This window comes from Xenopus tropicalis, chromosome 9, assembly GCF_000004195.4.
Source record: "Xenopus tropicalis strain Nigerian chromosome 9, UCB_Xtro_10.0, whole genome shotgun sequence".
NCBI lineage: Eukaryota > Metazoa > Chordata > Amphibia > Anura > Pipidae > Xenopus > Xenopus tropicalis.
Window position 1 is genome coordinate 46,557,977 of NC_030685.2, and position 18,963 is coordinate 46,576,939.

Consider the following 18,963-nt stretch of genomic DNA (forward strand, 5'->3'; position numbering starts at 1 on the left):
AGGATAGATACCTTTCTTGATCCCCTCACATTACTGCAACTCAGTTTAGAATACAAAGCATTTCTGGAAGCAGACATATCCCTTGTAGAAGTGCAAGAGGCCATTGAGTTCTTCCCAAATGGTAAAGCAGCAGGTGCTGATGGCCTCCCGGTGGAATTATACAAAAACATGGCAAGACCCTGGCACCATTACTTTTAAAGACCTATAATGAGGCACTAAAGGAGGGTCAGTTACCCCCATCTATGTATTAAGCCGCCATAGTCTTACTTCCTAAAACGGCAAAGACCCTACCCTACCAGAATCATACAGGCCAATATCTTTGCTTACAGCTGATGTAAAAATCGTGGCCAAATTACTGGCCAACCGGCTCAGTTCTCACTGACGACCAACTGGGCTTTAAGCAGCAATGAACATCAGGAGATTGCTGCTAAACCTAATGTTCACACATACAAACTCAGGGGAAAGAGCCATTGGGGCTCTCGATATAGCCAAGGCCTTTGATACAGTCGAGTGGAAGGTACTACACAAACTTGGGTTTGGCAGAAAATTTGCTGCCTTGGTTAGGCTACTCTACAAATCTCCCACTGCCTCCCTTAGAGTTGGGTCAGATAAGGCATCCCCATTTATGCTAACTAGAAGCACTCGACAGGGGTGCCCCCTGTCCCCTCTTTTGTTTGCAATAGCAATTGAGCCATTTGCTGCAGCTGTTCGACAATATACAAGGCTGGATATCCCAACACTGTACTGACAAGCTGCAGTTATACGCAGATGACACTCTTATATACCTTGGGGACGGGGCAATCCAATCCTTAACCGAATTAATAACACTTACCAAAGTATTTGGCTCCATCTCAAGGCTAAAGGTTAGCCAAACCAAATCCCTGCTCTTCCTAGTTGACCCACAACAGAATGGATCTAGCCCCACTATTAGCCCACTTCCCATAGCAAACCAATTTACGTATTTAGGGGTAGAAATATCACTCCCTATATCTACATACTATGACTTAAACCTGAGCCCAATGCTAAACTGGATGAGTGATAAATTTGCAGCCTGGAGTAATCTACCAGTAGGGCCAGCAGGTTGCATACAACTCATCAAAATGTTTATCCAACCTAAGATTATGTAGGCTCTGTGGCATACGCCATTGGCTCCCCCAAAAACGTTCTTTAAAAAACTGGATACTAGTATGAGAACATTTATCTAGGGGCATGGCCGCTCCCGGCTAAGCTTACTACATTTAAAGAGGCCAAAAACTAGAGGAGGGATGGCCCTTCCGGACTTCAAAATATTGTATCTGCCAATGCAATTGTCGCATATGTGCCCCCTCACCACAGACGGTCCCTGCTCAGCACTATATAACACCTGGAATGACCTGCTACCCTCCTATGTATCCTCATGGCAAGAAGTACTGGTCCAGCCGCCAATATCTCCTCCTAACCCTATATTAGCAGCAGTACAAAAAGCCTATGACGAAGCCTTTAAAATCCTTAGAATTGGCACCATTGATCCATCTACCCCCTTGTGGCATAACAAAATCCTTGGGAAACTGGCAGAAACACCCCTCCCCCCTCCCCAAAGCAATGGTTGGAGGCAGGTATCACTTCCATTCAAGAAATGTGGGAGGAGGGCGAGTAGATTCCCTTTTCATCTTTAAAACTCCCTACCATCCTCTCAATGGCTAATTTACCATATGGTACAAATAACTCTCAGACGGCTATTCTGTTGGTCTCTCCTTACCACATCCGAAGACCCACTACTATGAGCAGTGGAAGTAGGTGTTAGTTTCTCCTAAAATTGTGTCCATCAATTGCAGGCATGAGATACTCCAAATATACCTTATCCACTGAGCTTACTATACCCCGGAGAAACTGCATAAAATATATCCAGAAACATCCCTCCAATGCCTCAGATGTCAGACAGAAACCGGCACCTTACTTCATGTCCTTTGGACGTGCCCCCTGCTGAAAAACTACTGGGCCAAAATCCTGGACAAATTCCGAGCAGTAACACATACCAACATTATCCCTGCTACCAAATTATGTCTATTAGGTATTACCTCTGGTCTAGAGCTAAATGTTGACAAAAAGGTGTTTCTAGCCAAGGCACTTTTCCAAGCTCGAAGACTTATTACTCTCAACTGGAAAGTGCAATTAGCACCTACTTATGACCTATGGCTCAAGGCCATAAACGGGGCATGCCTACAAGAAAGGTACTTATTGAAAAGAAAGGGGAAAATCTGCACCTTTACTAATATTTGGGGTAGTTGGGTAGCCCATGCTACTTAGTACCCCCTTCATATCTATATGCAAATCCATTGCTAATCCCTTGGGTCCCCTGCTACTCACTCCCACATACTGTATACCCTGAGATACTCCAACCCTCAGGTTGACTGATAATTTTCTCTACCACTAAGGGTATGCTGTAAGGTGTATGATGTAACAAGTATCTCTCCATTATGCTCAAAAAGTATGTAATATCTTCTTGTGCACTGCTAACGGTATTATGTATGTACTAGCCTGTATGATTTGATCTCAATAAAAACTACCTGAACAAAAAAAAAAAATGAAATAGTAAAAAAAATAAAGCAAGGGGAGTCATTTTGTTGATGACACAACTGAGGAGCCAGCTAATCAAGGCTTCCCTTTTAACAGACCCAGTTCTAGTAATGTAGACCCCCATCTTGGGGCTCATCAATGTACTGCAGGGTTTTCTGATCAGCTTAGGTAGAGCCCTTTTGACTTGTTCTTGAATCCCCACTCCTGTCTCTACCTAAGCTTATCAGAAAACTCTGCACTACACTGATGAGCCCCAATAAGGGGCGAAACCAGTCTGTAGTTGGGAATCTGATCAGCTATTATCCTGACCCTTGCTTCAATAACCCAGTGGTTGAGCTTTAGCCTATAGGATAAACCCGTGTAAATTGGATTTTTTTAAGAGCCTTAAGGAATTTGTTCCCAGAATGCCTTTGGTCTATTTGCATACGTATGAGGCAGTCTCCTCAACCCTTTTGACTTGTTATCAAAAGTCTAAACAAGCACTTAATTATTACTATTTTATAGTCTGGGATATATGGAATAGCAGCTAACATCTCACCCATTTATCCCCATTATATGCCCCACAGTTTGTAATTTACCAACATAAAACATCCTAAAAATGAATGCCAGGGGACTACTGAATAGTTTGATGCCCAATATGCATAGATTTACCAAACTATGTGGCATGTAGGGGTTCCCAAATAAAAATATAGCACACAAAATTTACACGGGCACAAACAGGTAATAAAGAACAATTTTTTTTTTTATAATCACATCCGTTTTTCTTGCCTGAAAAAAATGCTTTATTGCCATTGCAGATAGGGTACTCACTAACCATATTGTGCAATACTTTTGTATGTTATTTCGGTGCTTATATTACATTTTTGGTGATTCTGGTGTATTTTTACCTATTTTATTGCATATTCAGTTCTGCATAGTTACATAGTTACATAGGGTTGAAAAAAATCCATCAAGTTCAACCCTTTCAAGTAAACACAGCACACACAACCTATACTTACCAATCTATACCAACACATACATACAGTGGCTTGCAAAAGTATTTGGCCCCCTTGAACTTTTCCACATTTTGTCACATTACAGCCACATGAATCAATTTTATTGGAATCCCACGTGAAAGACCAATACAAAGTGGTGTACACGTGAGAAGTGGAACGAAAATCATACATGATTCCAAACATTTTTTACAAATAAATAACTGCAAAGTGGGGTGTGCGTAATTATTCAGCCCCCTTTGGTCTGAGTGCAGTCAGTTGCCCATAGACATTGCCTGATGAGTGCTAATGACTAAATAGAGTGCACCTGTGTGTAATCTAATGTCAATACAAATACAGTTGCTCTGTGACGGCCTCAGAGGTTGTCAAAGAGAATATTGGGAGCAACAACACCATGAAGTCCAAAGAACACACCAGACAGGTCAGGGATAAAGTTATTGAGAAATTTAAAGCAGGCTTAGGCTACAAAAAGATTTCCAAAGCCTTGAACATCCCACGGAGCACTGTTCAAGCGATCATTCATAAATGGAAGGAGTATGGCACAACTGTAAACCTACCAAGACAAGGCCGTCCACCTAAACTCACAGGCCGAACAAGGAGAGCGCTGATCAGAAATGCAGCCAAGAGGCCCATGGTGACTCTGGGGGAGCTGCAGAGATCTACAGCTCAGGTGGGGGAATCTGTCCATAGGACAACTATTAGTCGTGCACTGCACAAAGTTGGCCTTTATGGAAGAGTGGCAAGAAGAAAGCCATTGTTAAAAGAAAACCTTAAGAAGTCCTGTTTGCAGTTTGCCACAAGCCATGTGGGGGACACAGCAAACATGTGGAAGAAGGTGCTCTGGTCAGATGAGACCAAAATGGAACTTTTTGGCCAAAATGCAAAACGCTATGTGTGGTGGAAAACTAACACTGCACATCACTCTGAACACACCATCCCCACTGTCAAATATGGTGGTGGCAGCATCATGCTCTGGGGGTGCTTATCTTCAGCAGGGACAGGGAAGCTGGTCAGAGTTGATGGGAAAATGGATGGAGCCAAATACAGGGCAATCTTGGAAGAAAACCTCTTGGAGTCTGCAAAAGACTTGAGACTGGGGCGGAGGTTCACCTTCCAGCAGGACAACGACCCTAAACATAAAGCCAGGGCAACAATGGAAGGGTTTAAAACAAAACATATCCATGTGTCAAAGTCCAGATCTAAATCCAATCGAGAATCTGTGGCAAGATCTGAAAACTGCTGTTCACAAACGCTGTCCATCTAATCTGACTGAGCTGGAGCTGTTTTGCAAAGAAGAATGGGCAAGGATTTCAGTCTCTAGATGTGCAAAGCTGGTAGAGACATACCCTAAAAGACTGGCAGCTGTAATTGCAGCAAAAGGTGGTTCTACAAAGTATTGACTCAGGGGGCTGAATAATTACGCACACCGCACTTTACAGTTATTTATTTGTAAAAAATGTTTGGAATCATGTATGATTTTCGTTCCACTTCTCACGTGTACACCACTTTGTATTGGTCTTTCACGTGGAATTCCAATAAAATTGATTCATGTTTGTGGCTGTAATGTGAAAAAATGTGGAAAAGTTCAAGGGGGCCGAATACTTTTGCAAGTCACTGTAACTATAAATACAAACATTAATACTAACTGTAGATATTAGTATCACAATAGCCTTAGTTTTTATGCTTGTTCAAGAACTCATCCAGGCCCCTCTTAAAGGCATTAAGAGAATCTGCCATCACAACAGCACTAGGAAGGGCATTCCACAACCTCACTGCCCTCACCGTGAAAAAGCACCTACGCTGCTTCAAATGGAAGCTCCGTTCCTCTAAAGGGGTGACCTCTGGTGCGTTGATGGTTTTTATGGGAAAAAAGAACACCACCTATCTGCCTATAATCCCCTCTAATGTACTTGCACAGAGTAATCATGTCCCCTCGCAAGCACCTCTTTTTCAGAGAAAACAACCCCAACCTCGACAGTCTAACCTCATAGCTTAAATCTTCCATCCCCTTTACCAGTTTAGTTGCACGTCTCTGTACTCTCTCCAGCTCATTAATATCCTTCTTAAGGACTGGAGTCCAAAACTGCACTGCATACTCAAGGCGAGGCCTTACCAGGGACCTATAAAGTGGTAAAATTATGTTGTCATCCCTTGAGTCAATGCCCTTTTTTTATACAAGACAGCACTTTATTTGCTTTAGTCGCCACCGAATGACATTATTAGACAACTTATTATCTACAAAAAAAACCCAGATCCTTCTCATTCATGGATACCCACACTAAACCACCATTTAGTAGATAAAGCTACTAAATGGCTTGTCGTCAGCAAAAATAGAAACAGTACTTTCTATGCCCACCTCCAGTTAAAGTTAAAAAGCAATAAGGACCAAGGATTGACCCCTGCGGTACTCCACTAAAAACACTGGTCCAACACTGGTCCAAACACTGGTCTATTATGTCCTAGGCCAATATTCCTCAATTTTATCATTAACCTTCCTGCTCACCTCCACATAAAAGGCGACTAAATTAGTCTGGAAAGATCTGTTACGCATAAAACCATGCTGGTACAAACTTATAGTATTGTGAGCTGCAATGTATTCAAGTCAGGGGTGGGCCAAGCTGACCGGGTGCCCTAGGCAACCCGGTCGGCCACTCCCCTCCCGGGAACGGCGCATGCGCGCCAAAGCACAAGCGAGGGAGGGAGAGGTGTGAGGGGGGGCGCGATCCGAACGGTCATTGCCTCCACCGCTAATGACAAGCGGCGGGGGCAATGACAGAGGAAGAGGACTAGGGGTAGGCAGGAGAGGACGGGATCCCTTTTTAAATAACGGCACCACATTAGCAATTCGCCAGTCTCTCGGCACCACCTCCTCTGATGAAGCGCCACATGGTGCGAAACGCGTTAGGAGATTAGGATGCACCTGGTCATTGTTTAGTATAGTATGCTTTTCATATAAGTTATGTTTTTGTTAATTTGAGCCAATAAATGTTGTTGTTTTTATTCCACTGAAAATCTTTGCTATTTATTCTCAGCACCATGCCAGACCTCAACGAATCCTGAAAAATTAAGTGAAGAGGCTTGGCAATCACAGCGCTAAACTCGTTTAATACCCTGGGATGAATACCATCTGGTCCTGGACCTTTGTTTACCTTTACATGTTCAAGTCTCTTTTGAATTCCCGCCCGAGTGACCCATGCGTCAGTAGCTATATTGGCATTATTTGCTTGATTTTCTCTGTAAAACTAATTTGCCCAAGCCAAAATACTCAAACTGTGATTAGACTGCAGATTTTACTAGGCGTACAAAAAAAAGGGGATTTTAGTGATTTTATTGCATTTCGCATTGTTCTTTGTTACTTGTCCTTGCACATGAAGATTTTGTCTGCTATATATCAATTTGGGTGCCTCTGTACACGACAGAGTTTGGTAAATCTATGCCTGCTAGGCATCAAACTGTTCAGTAGACCCCTGACGTTCATATTTAGAATGCTTTATGTTTTTTTTTTTTTTCAGAAATTTCTTAAAAACCGCTAAGTTTAGCATAGCTTTGTAGTTTGGTAGTTTGCAGTAGAAAGATGTATTAACCCATTTTTGTTCATTAGAAGGTGTACTTTTGGAAAATATATGGTTTTCTAGGTACTGTTAGGGGTCTTATGCCACATAATGCACATATTGGGTGCTTATATTGCACTGTCCAGAGTGTCAGATGTGAAAATTCATATACACTATTTTCATTTGGGTGCCTCTGTACATCACATACTTTGGTAAATCTTTTGCATATTGGGCCTCAAACTGGGGGTCTCTGTACATTTAAGGGGTCTTACGACACATAATACACGAACAAGGGGTCTTGATTGCTGAAGGAGAGTTGTCACCCAAGAAAATCCATTTGCACTCATTTTCATTTGGAATCTTTACATACCACATACTTTAATAAATCTTTGCATATTGGGCATCAAACTGTTCAGTAGACCTCTGGCATTCATATTTAGGATGATGTGTCATTGTACATAAGAAATTTTGATACGTTAAATGCTGCAAGTTACAATTATTTTAGCTGATTTTCAAAAAAGTCATAAAAACCACTAACTTTAGGAAAGCTTTGCAGATTGGTACTTTGGTTGAGTAAAGCTGCTTTGCCCATGTTGGACTTGTCAGAATATGTACTTTCCAAAAATATATGGTTTTATGGGTGTTTCTGTACAGGTAGGTGGTCTTACGACACATAATACGCAGTCATGGGTTCTTTTTGCAGAAATTGATTTCATTTGGGGTCCGTACATATTATTTATTTTGGTATGTCTATGCATATTGGGCATCAACCTGTTCAGTAGGCCTCTGGTGTTCATATTTGGAGTGATTTGCCTTTGTATGTAAAAAACTGTGCAAGATAAATTAGGCAAATTGCAACATACTGTATTTAGGTGATTAGAAATGTTGTCAAAACTGTTAACTTTAGGAAAGCTTTGCCATTTGGTAGTTTGGGGTAGAAAGAAATTTCAGCCATTTTCGATTTGTCTGAATGTGTACTTTCCAAAAATATATGGTTTTCAGGGGCCACCCTACATTTCTGCAGATTTTACCCCTCATAAAACTACTGTTTGTTTATGGATTAGGTAAAGGTAACCAATGATATTAGTGTGCACAGGGTATATTATGGGGTCTCTAAGTGCCATGTGCTCTGATAAACAGTGGGCACCAAACTGTTCAGTAGACCTCTAGGGTTCTTAATTAGGGTTGTTTTATATAATTACCTAATAACTTGTAGAAAATAAGATGCTGCATAGTGGAAGTTTTGAGGTGATTTTTAGAAATTTCATTGTAATCGGCAAATTTAGGGAAGCTTTGGAGCTTGGTACTTTGGAGTAAAAAGACATGGGTACCCATTTTACATTCAGGAGACGGTGTACTTTCCAAAAATATACAGCTTTCAGGGCGAGCATACTTTTTTTGTAGCTTTATCCCACATAAAATGATGTAAATAAGTTAATTTAGCAGGAGCTGAAATGACAGAAATGACAGTACATATGGGGGTATGTTCACATTGGCGCCCTTACGTGCCACATTAGGTAAACCTATACATACTGGGTATCAAACTGTATAGTAGGACCCTGGCGCTCAAATTTAGGTACCTTGGTACCTGATATGTGAGACATAAGATGAAAGCTTTGAGGTGATTTTTAGAAATTTCATCAATATTGACAACTTTAGAAATGCTTTGGAGTAGAAAGACATGTTTGTATACCCATTTTGAATTCAGCATTTGCTTTAGCTTTATCCCACATAAAATGATGTAAATGTGTTGATTTTGCAGGAGCAGGTATGACAGAAATTATAGATTATATGGGGGTATTTTCATTTTAAGGCCCCTACATTCCACATACTTAGGTAAACCTATCCATATTGGGAATCAAACTGTTCATATTTAGGATGTTTTATCTGGTTACTTTATGCACGGGGCGGATTAATGCCTAGGGGTCCAGTTTAATCAGGGGCCATTCTGCTGCCCCATGCCAGTCACATACCTTTCAGCTGTCCCACTTTTTACTGCATAGCCCGCTGTCCCGGATCATCCTTTAACTGTCTGCATTCCCCTGCTTTTAGGGGAACATTGCCCCCTGTGGAACGCATGCCCATCTTTCAGGTTTTACATTAATTACTGCGGGCAATGCCTCATCAAACAGCTGAGAAGAGTCCAAGCAAGGAGGGTTGGAACAGCAGATATGGACCTTCCAACAGGAAGTGAGGATACAGATTATATTTAAGAGAGAAATGGTGGTATTGTTGGTCGATTTATAACACTAGAAAATCAAATAAATAGAGATAAGAGGTAGGTAATGCACAGGAACTTAGTTTGGGGGACAAATAAAAAACAGATGGCAGTGTAGATGGCAGTACCAAATAAAAAAGAGATGGCAGTGTAGATGGCAGTACCTGTGTGTGAGTAGGTGCATGCATAGGAAATTACTGCAGAGGATTGGACCTTATATAGTCCATTTAAATCAGTCTTGCTGTAGAGTCTTGTATTGGTTATTTCCTGTTTTTGTATGTAAATCTATATGTCCAGCGTATACATCAATTAATTGTATAAAGCTGCAGAATATGTTGGCATTTTATAAATATGTGTTAATAATAATATATACAATATACCTAGAATGCTAGCAGTCACTGGGTTTAATGGAGTGCTCATTGGACATTTCTGCAGTGATCTTACTGGCATGTCGGGGGGGGGGTTATGGTTTTTGATGTTCGTGGTATTTAGGGGTGTGGTTAAAAGGTGGTTGTGGTCAAGATCTTGTTGCTACTAAGTGTGCGGTAGTAAGCTATGTCCCTATGTCTGATTTTCAATGCAGTCGCATAGGATACCTCCTGGCTGAAAGCAGAAGAGAAGTGGCACATATGTCCTTGCAGGGAGAAGAAGCAGAAGGGGGGCCTATGGAAAGTGTAGCCTAGGGGCCCCCACAACCCATTAATCCGCCACTGCCTGTAGGAAATATGATGCTATAGACTGGAAGCTTTGAAGGGATTTTTAAAAAATGTCACAGATTCATACCTTTAGGAAAGCATTGCAACTTGATAGTTTGGAATAGACAGTCAGTTTTACCTATTCTGTATTCCCCAGAATCTGTGCTCTACATTATCATTTTCTGGGATAAACCTTCTATTATTTAAATTTTTGGCCTTGAAATCTAAAGTATGCAGCTTTCTGAAGCAGTGCTTTGGAAATTTGGTAGTGTACTGCTGGGAGTTTTTGACCTATTCAAGTGAGAAATCTCCATAAAACTATATATATATTTGGTATTGGCATGTTCAGGAGACATGGGACTGTGTTTGGTATATAATGAAAAATATTTTTTTTTCTTTCATTTTTTAGACATTTTGAAGCCTATATCTTGTTACGGCATTTGAATTACACAAAAATTCTAGCATATTTTGAAAGCTTAGGTTTTCCTGAAAAAAATAATATTACTTTCCTGGGTAAACAAAGTCCCCCCCCAAGTGAAGGCCCCTAAAGTGAAAGTGCAAAATGTTCAAAAATTGTCTGGCAATTAAAGTTCTGCTATCAGCAAATCAGCTGGCAGTAAAAAGTTTTAGGGCTCTGGCACACGGAGAGACTAGTCGCCCGCGACTGCTTGGTGCTATCTCGAGCAGTGACTGAGGCACCCAGAGGGGGTGGGGAGTGGGAGCAGAAAGTTAAGATGGCCATACACGGGCCAATTCTAGCTGCCAATATTGGTCCTTTAGACCGATTTGGCATCTTATCTGCCTGTGCATGGGCACGAACGATGGGCCTGCTCAACTGACATCTGACCTGCAATTGGCCAGACCTTGATCGGCAGGTTTGATTATTCAGTTGGATTGGGAACCGATGGAACCTATACCCGCAGTTTACGACTGAATTAGCCTGATATCACCCACTTTTTAGAAAGGGGGTTTATTAGTGTGCAGCGGCTCGTATTACATTATTACATTAACATTTATTTATAAAGCGCCAACATATTCTGCAGCGCTGTACAATATGTTATAGTAGAGCAGATTTTCAGATGCAGAAGTCGGATTCTGAACGGGAGTTGCACTGGCATGCCAAGTGTAAAGCTGTTTGGGTCTAATGTGTTTTGTCTTGGCAGGAGCAAGATCACCAAGTGGTGAATGAGCTATAGTTATAGAGTTAGCCAGATTACAACAGGAGATGGTTGAGATTAGGGATGCACCGAACCCACTTTTTTTGGGTTTGCCCAAACCCCCAAAGCCACTCTGACGGATTCTGCCAAATCCTGAACTGTATCCTAATCAGCATATGCTAATTAGGATTGGGAAGGCTTAAAAATTGCAGCATGCAGCGACATTTCCCCCCTACCATTTAACCCTTCCGAATGCTAATTTATGCTAATAAGGATTCAGTTCTGCCAACATCGAATCCTTCAAAAAAAAGGCTAGATTTAGCCAGAATCCCAAACCAAATCCAGGATTCAGTGCATCCCTAGTTGAGATATTAGAGGAAAGAGTCAAAGGAAGAAGAAATGTGACGTCTAGTGTTTGCAGGACATGGTATGTGCATGTTTGGGGAGCCCTAAACAGAATTTGGTAAATATAAGATTAGAGGGTTACCACTGGAGAGGGGGAATCTAAGCACAACAATATGCTCAGATATGAGGATGTTTGTAAAAGGAGTTTAGAGCCAGCAAGGGGGACTAGGATTTTAACAGGTATGTTATTTAACTAGTGTGATGGATTGGATCAGACAAGCAGCAAAGTTGTGAGAAAAAAGCCTAATAGTGAACTTCAAATGAGGAAAATGACTGGAGGAGCAGGTGGAAGATCTTTAAATGTACAGCAGTTAGAGGTAAAAGAATCACAGCAGGTCTGGAAATGTAAGGTGTAGACCCCCCCCCCCCTCCCCCTCCCTCCCTCATAGGGCAGGCCAACAGGTTCAGCAGCGTCTGTAGAAGAAACCCAGTGTTTCATTATTGTGAGTAGTGATGAAAATGTCAGGAATGGAGTCGTTTGTTGCAGACTGAGCAGGAATTCCATAGGGCACAAGATATTTGAACACTGGCTTTGGTTATGCTGAACTTGAGTTAAAGGGATCAGCACCGCTACAGTAGACATTCTAAACTCAGATTTTCCAGAGTAGGACTTGGCAGGCAGCCAAATAAAAGTTCACAATAAATAGGTTCTGCGCACACCTTCCCTCTACTGCTTTATTACATGCATATCAGACACCATTGGCTGGCATGATTCAGCCAAACTGTCAACTTCCTGTTTTGGGAAGTACTAATGTTTGGCCCCCCCCCCCCCCCCCAAGGATCATACAATTCACTGGGCAATCATTAAGGTCAAATGGGCCAATATTAATGTGTGAAGTTAATTACTCCCACACTTTACCTGTTTAACAGTTAGAACCGCATTACTTCTGGTCAGGTGATCTGAGGGAGCACACAGGCCATTAAGAAAAAAAATTTTTTTTTTGATAGGCTACTAAAAAAAAAAAAAAAAAAATTAAGAATGTACCAGAGCATTATACTCTTCTAGATAAAGAAGGAATGTGCTTTAAAAAAAAAAAAAAAAAAAAGTTGTAATTCAGACTGAGAAATTCCCCCAAACCCCACTAGTCCCGCCCATCAGTTCCACTTCCTGTTGGCCGAATTCTCTGGATGAGCTGGGGAGCCAGCAGCCCTCCATACACTGCACTATAAGATAGGAACCAATCAGCAGCTAGGCTGACCTGATAGGGAACTGAAGCCCGTCTTTGCTTGTGTGAGTGCAGGGCTGTGATTGGCTCTCCCCCTCCTACTGTGCTTCTGGCAGGGACTGTTAGGACACGCCCACTCTCCATTTCAAACTCTGACAGAAGTTATAGGATCTATAGGGAGCTCTAATAAAGGGGCCATTGTTACAGATAGGATTAATGTTTAGCCCATAGTGAAACCAGCACCGTATATTCATAATTGCTTACAAAATTAGGGTTTTCCCATTTATCCAATATGTCCCCTTTAAGAATATACCTCAACCAACTGTTTAAGTTTAGTTTCCTTCCCTACAAGGAGACTTGTGCAAGTAAGGATATCATAAAGCTATAATACAGTACATTTTACTTGGATATAATTTTGATCCCAAAAAACAGTTCCATATGTAATAAAGTTGTGTAGTTAAATCTTTGGATTAAATTTTGAAGTAATGTGCACATTTTTAAGTTAACTAGAAAGCTCTCCCATGTTGGCGTTTATTGTACCCAATTCTACAGCAGATATAAAGCTGTACTATTACAAGACAAAAAAAGTTTTGTTTACACCTTGTAGTGAGAAACGGATGTGAAACAACTTGGTTTTATTTTTTTCAGTTAGGTTACAGGTGACCCGTCACATCTTATGTGATCAATGATAATGTAAACCTTCCAGGTGTTAGAGAATGATGCCCTTTTTTGGGTTAAACAAGTTACAAGTGTTCAAGGCAGAAGATACAGAGACATGTTTGGGTACATAGCTGCACAAGAAAAAAAAACAAAAAAAAAAAAAAATCAAAAAACACAATAGTATCACCATGATTTCTGTATGAGCTTCCCACCAAGCTGGGCAACATTGAAAGGGTAGCTTCCTCAATACAATACTATTGACTGAATAAAATCATAATGTCCTCTGCATTGATGACCATACAGTGCTATTTGTTCATTCCAGTTATCAAATCTGAGCCAAGCGCCAATGAAAGAAAAGCCATGCCAATGTTATCTTCCTGCACAGGTACATTTGTTCACGTTGAAAGGGTCCGTCCTTTTAGAAGCATTTACGATGCACTATTGAGGGCCCAGACTCATCATACTCCTGCTTGCTGATCCACATCTGCTGGAAGGTGGACAGGGAAGCCAAGATGGAACCGCCAATCCAGACAGAGTATTTACGCTCAGGGGGAGCAATTATCTGCAATGAGATTTCAGATTAGGAAAAACTGTTGACTCACAACTTTGCATACAGTCACCCGTTTTCATACATTATTATTTTGTACAAACCTTGATTTTCATGGTGCTGGGAGCTAGTGCAGTTATTTCTTTCTGCATTCTATCAGCAATTCCAGGGTACATTGTGGTTCCACCAGAGAGAACAGTATTGGCATAGAGGTCCTTACGGATATCTACATCACACTTCATAATTGAGTTGTAAGTGGTTTCATGAATGCCACAGGATTCCATACCTTAAAAAGGTGTAAAGAAACATTAGGGCGTTAAAAATATATAAAATATCTATAAAAATAAGCCAACCCACTCATTAAGACAGTGCTACAAATTCACTCACCAAGGAAAGAAGGCTGGAAGAGTGCTTCTGGACATCTAAACCGCTCATTACCAATGGTGATAACTTGTCCATCAGGCAGCTCATAACTCTTTTCCAATGATGAAGAAGAAGCAGCTGTGGCCATCTCCTGCTCAAAGTCCAGAGCAACATAGCACAATTTCTCCTTGATATCACGAACAATTTCTCTTTCAGCTGTGGTGGTGAAGCTGTACCCCCTCTCAGTGAGGATTTTCATGAGGTAGTCTGTCAGGTCACGTCCAGCCAAGTCCAGACGCAGAATGGCATGGGGTAGAGCATAACCTTCATATATTGGCACAGTGTGTGTTACACCATCACCTGAGTCCATGACAATACCAGTGGTACGACCAGATGCATACAGGGACAACACAGCTTGGATGGCAACATACATAGCTGGAGTGTTAAAGGTCTCAAACATGATCTGTAATGGTTGAAAAGGCAATTAGCACATTACCTGCATAAAGGCATCCAAAACTCATGCATGTGTAGTTTCAGAACAGCATTTGATTTTGCTGCACACAACACAAATTTAGGCAGGGCCAATGTGAGGAAAAACACAAGCAAAGTGAACTTTGAAAAACAAGCCATCATTCAGCACTTTTCACACAACGCTAACATTGTTAGTATTCTACCCTTGATGTAAAACAGGCAAATACTGAAAAAAAACCTTTGAGATTCCAGTAAACTTTGAGGCCAGGACAGCCCTGTAAGGAATAGCAATTATATAATTAAAAAACAAAAAACACAAAACAAAACCCACAACCCAAACCCTCACACCAGAAAACAGGTAACATACCTGCGTCATTTTCTCCCGGTTAGCTTTGGGATTCAAGGGTGCTTCTGTCAGCAGCACTGGGTGTTCCTCTGGGGCCACTCTGAGTTCATTGTAGAAGGTATGATGCCAGATCTTCTCCATATCATCCCAGTTAGTGACAATGCCATGCTCAATAGGATATTTGAGTGTAAGAATACCTCTTTTGCTTTGAGCTTCGTCTCCTACGTAGCTATCTTTCTGTCCCATTCCAACCATGACACCCTAAAATAAAGCGTAAGACAATTTGGACTAAATTAAGTAATTTAGTAAATGAAAAGCATGCCTTAATTCAATACTAGCCAGACAATGGAATGAATAAAGTGGATTTTCATGGACCTCACATAATGCAGACTTTAAGAGGAAATTCTAGAGTAAAAGCTCTTTTGGGCAGGGCCCTCTAATTTCGTAATACTTCCTGTCATCTTGTGCTTACAGGAAACAAGAGTATGCAAGAACATTTGCTATGTTAACCACGCCCCTGTGTATTTCACAAATAAACAGAAGTAGGCAATTTGCAAAGAATATGGAAATGTAGTGTGCAAAGTACAATATATATATCATATTAAATATCTATATACACACACTTAACCTGCACTTAATTAAAATATTTTTCCATTTAAATTAAACCACATTACACTCTGAAAAGAAATTCTTTTCATGCAGGGTTGGAAAATGTAACTGGCTTTAGCACTTACACAGCATAAGTCAATAAACAGGGTTTGTGTGGACAGTATAAAGAGTTTATTTTAAATATGCCTACTCCTAGTTTCAGCCTTGCCGAGAAGTGCCCAAAACCAGCTTAAAGGAATAACCGACACAAGCCTAGGGCACAAGAGTTGGGGGGTGCCCTAGGCACAGCTATTTATGTGATTATTCCTGCCTGCAGTGTTTATTTGAAAGAGTAAAAAAAAAAAAAAAAATAAAAAAAATTGCATCATCTTATGCAACACTTTTTGGAAACTATCCTTACGTGTATGGTTTAAAAACACTCAATGGCAAATATATTGTTACCAACATACCTATAACCCATGCAGAATTGCAGTTTTATTTGCCCCCAGATTAGTTTCACCTTTAACAGTTAAATACATAAAAAAAAAAAAAAAATGTTTTACCTCCTTGGGACAACACACTGATTTGTTAGAGGTGCTTTACTAGTTTTATTTCTAGGTTTTATTTAGACATGAAATGAAAAAGGCATGAAAAGGGCATACCTGATGTCTTGGGCGACCAACAATGGATGGGAAAACAGCACGGGGTGCATCATCACCTGCAAAGCCGGCTTTGCACATACCAGAACCATTGTCAACGACCAGTGCAGCAATATCGTCGTCCATTGTAATCTGAAATTTAAAAAATAAATAAAATTGAGATAATTATCCACCCAAATTATGAGCGCTGGTATATACCACAAGGACGCTTCCTGCCCATTACTTGCATTTCATAAGGTCTGTCACAAGAGGGCGCAGGGGTTTGCACCATTTCTGTACAGATTTAGACAAAGGGAAATCGATTTATTTTCTGTATTACCAAATAAGGCAACAGCAAAGATTTACACAAGCACCCCTCCCATCCAGCCATGGATAGTGAAGGTGTGGCAAAGAAACAAGTCACTGCTGGTATTAGGCAATCGAACCAACCGACTACCACTCCCAATGTTTCATGAAGGCAACACTACAGGACAGAATCACATACTGCAGGTGTGACTCCGTTTTTACCAGTGCAAGGACAAAATAAATATATAAGATGTAACTTGCGCTTTTGTATTCTAGTTACGGATATACATGCATATGGAAAGTCTAAACCGAAGCGGGAGAGAACTACCGCCAATATATTTTAGACAGCAAAAGGCTGTTCCGACACAGATTGCATCACACACTTATACACAATATGTAGCTTTGTGTGCAGCCTCACACTAACATCGGCAGGGAACCGCCCAATCGCACATCCCCAAGCGGCGCTGCTATTGGGGGCTCAGTTTACAGAAGAGGAAACGATACAAAAAAAAAACAAAACCCTATTTTTAAATGCAACTTACAAGTTAAACCTGCTGTAACAGAAAAATGGTTCCCCAGCTCTCCAGTATGTACAACCTACAACTTCCAGTGTCCTTTATCAATTAAGATCTAATTAAGCATATAAGGAACTGAACTTTAGCACAATTCCAGAACCAGGCTTCACGCTTGTCTACTAACAAGTCTTACCTTCAAGTAAATAACGCTACATTAAGCTACCAACTATTTCAAGCACATTATGAAAAACATAGCCAATTAGAACCAAATCATGCTTATTCTAATAATATATAGAGAAAAATAGGCGAATAGAAGCAGGAAATAGCAGAGGAAAAGCACAACAATAGCAGGCTCGGCGCTACTTGCCTGAGAGTACGACACACACACTGTCCTGTTTCTGTGCGGGCGGGTCACTGAGCAGTTGTCGGGCTAGGGCGCCGGTTTTATGCTGCGCGCCCCAGCCGGCTGCACCATATAAGGAGCGTTCCAGGAACTGGGAAGCTGATTGGCTGTAGGAACTGCGGGCGAAGGGGGCGCGTAGAGTGAGGCAGTTACACCTACTAGCTAGGATGCGGATACGTATATACACAGATACGTACATACATAGATATCAATATACATATATATGTTTCATTAAATCTACACTTAGATATACCACGCCTTATCCTTTCCATTAATTGCTGTATAATAAAGGGCGCGGTGCAGAACTCTTTCTTTTTATATTCTTTATTGGCCTGAAATGATTTACTCTCTTAAAACATGGCTTTGCAAAGCAGATAGTCTGCACGTTTATGTCTGCAGAAATGTCAGGACCAAATGCAGTTCGTTAGGATTTCTGCAGCCTGCCGAGACAGTAAGCTTTGTAACGTTACAGTGACGCACTGCATTGTGTTGCGTACAATCCATGAATACAGTGACTCGATTGCACTTCTTGTCTCTAGCGCCAGCATATTGTGATAGTGCCTAGTTATTTCTTCATGTATGGCTGTGTTGTAAGGGAAAGAAAAGTATCATTATAGCACATATTTCCTTATATAAACACTTTTAAATCGCCTTCCCTGCTCTGAGTCAGCGATACTGCTCTTTGTCCATACTTCCATTTCCTATGCAGGTCAACCATTTGTTATTTAACTTTACAGTTTACAGCTCTACAATGACCTCTGGTACTCATAAACGTATTTATTGGTTAAGCTGATACTGTCGAAGATCATCCGTCCCCCTGAGAATAAAATGCAACGTATGTAAGGAAAAAAAATCTAAACTAATCTAAAGTAAAACATTTGGAGCCCCATGCAGTAACTGGAATGTGAGCTCCCCAAGTAACCAACCCTCATATCAGCAAAGACCAAGTTTATCAGCAAAGTCTAAGTTTACTATGACTATGACCTTCCCTGCCAATCTCACTCATATGTTTTTTGAAGCCTGAAGAACATGCTTTTTCACCCAGGTGCAAAAAAAAAACAAAAGAATGCAAGGGTCAGCAAATTTAGACCCTCCTTTAAAATGGAAAGAATGAATGCCCCCCCAGCGAGGAGGCCTGAAGGGGCAGGTGTCTTAGGCCCTCTTCATCAGGTCTAGGGGAGTCCTATTTATCCCCTACCCTGAAGCCAAAAGTCCTACAACTGTAGTGGTCTATAGACTGTCCTTTACCTCAGCTAGATAGGATCCCTTCACAGTTGTGGTTTCACAAAAGCTAGGGGTAAAAGAGCTTAATAGCCAGATGTTAGAGCTGGAGACCTGATTGGCTCCAAACGTGAAATAAAAAGTTAAAGTGACAAAACAAAATTA

General features: G+C 41.0%; 1 protein-coding gene across 1 annotated transcript; it reads right to left on the minus strand.

The window, feature by feature from the left end:
- Window positions 1–13,360: 13,360 nt before the first annotated feature.
- actb (actin, beta) lies at window positions 13,361–17,567 on the minus strand. Its single transcript, NM_213719.1, is given in 6 exon segments — window positions 13,361–13,962; window positions 14,052–14,233; window positions 14,335–14,773; window positions 15,149–15,388; window positions 16,378–16,506; window positions 17,542–17,567. Coding segments are annotated over 5 exon segments (1,128 nt in total). The 5' UTR covers window positions 16,501–16,506; window positions 17,542–17,567; the 3' UTR covers window positions 13,361–13,818.
- Window positions 17,568–18,963: the final 1,396 nt, after the last annotated feature.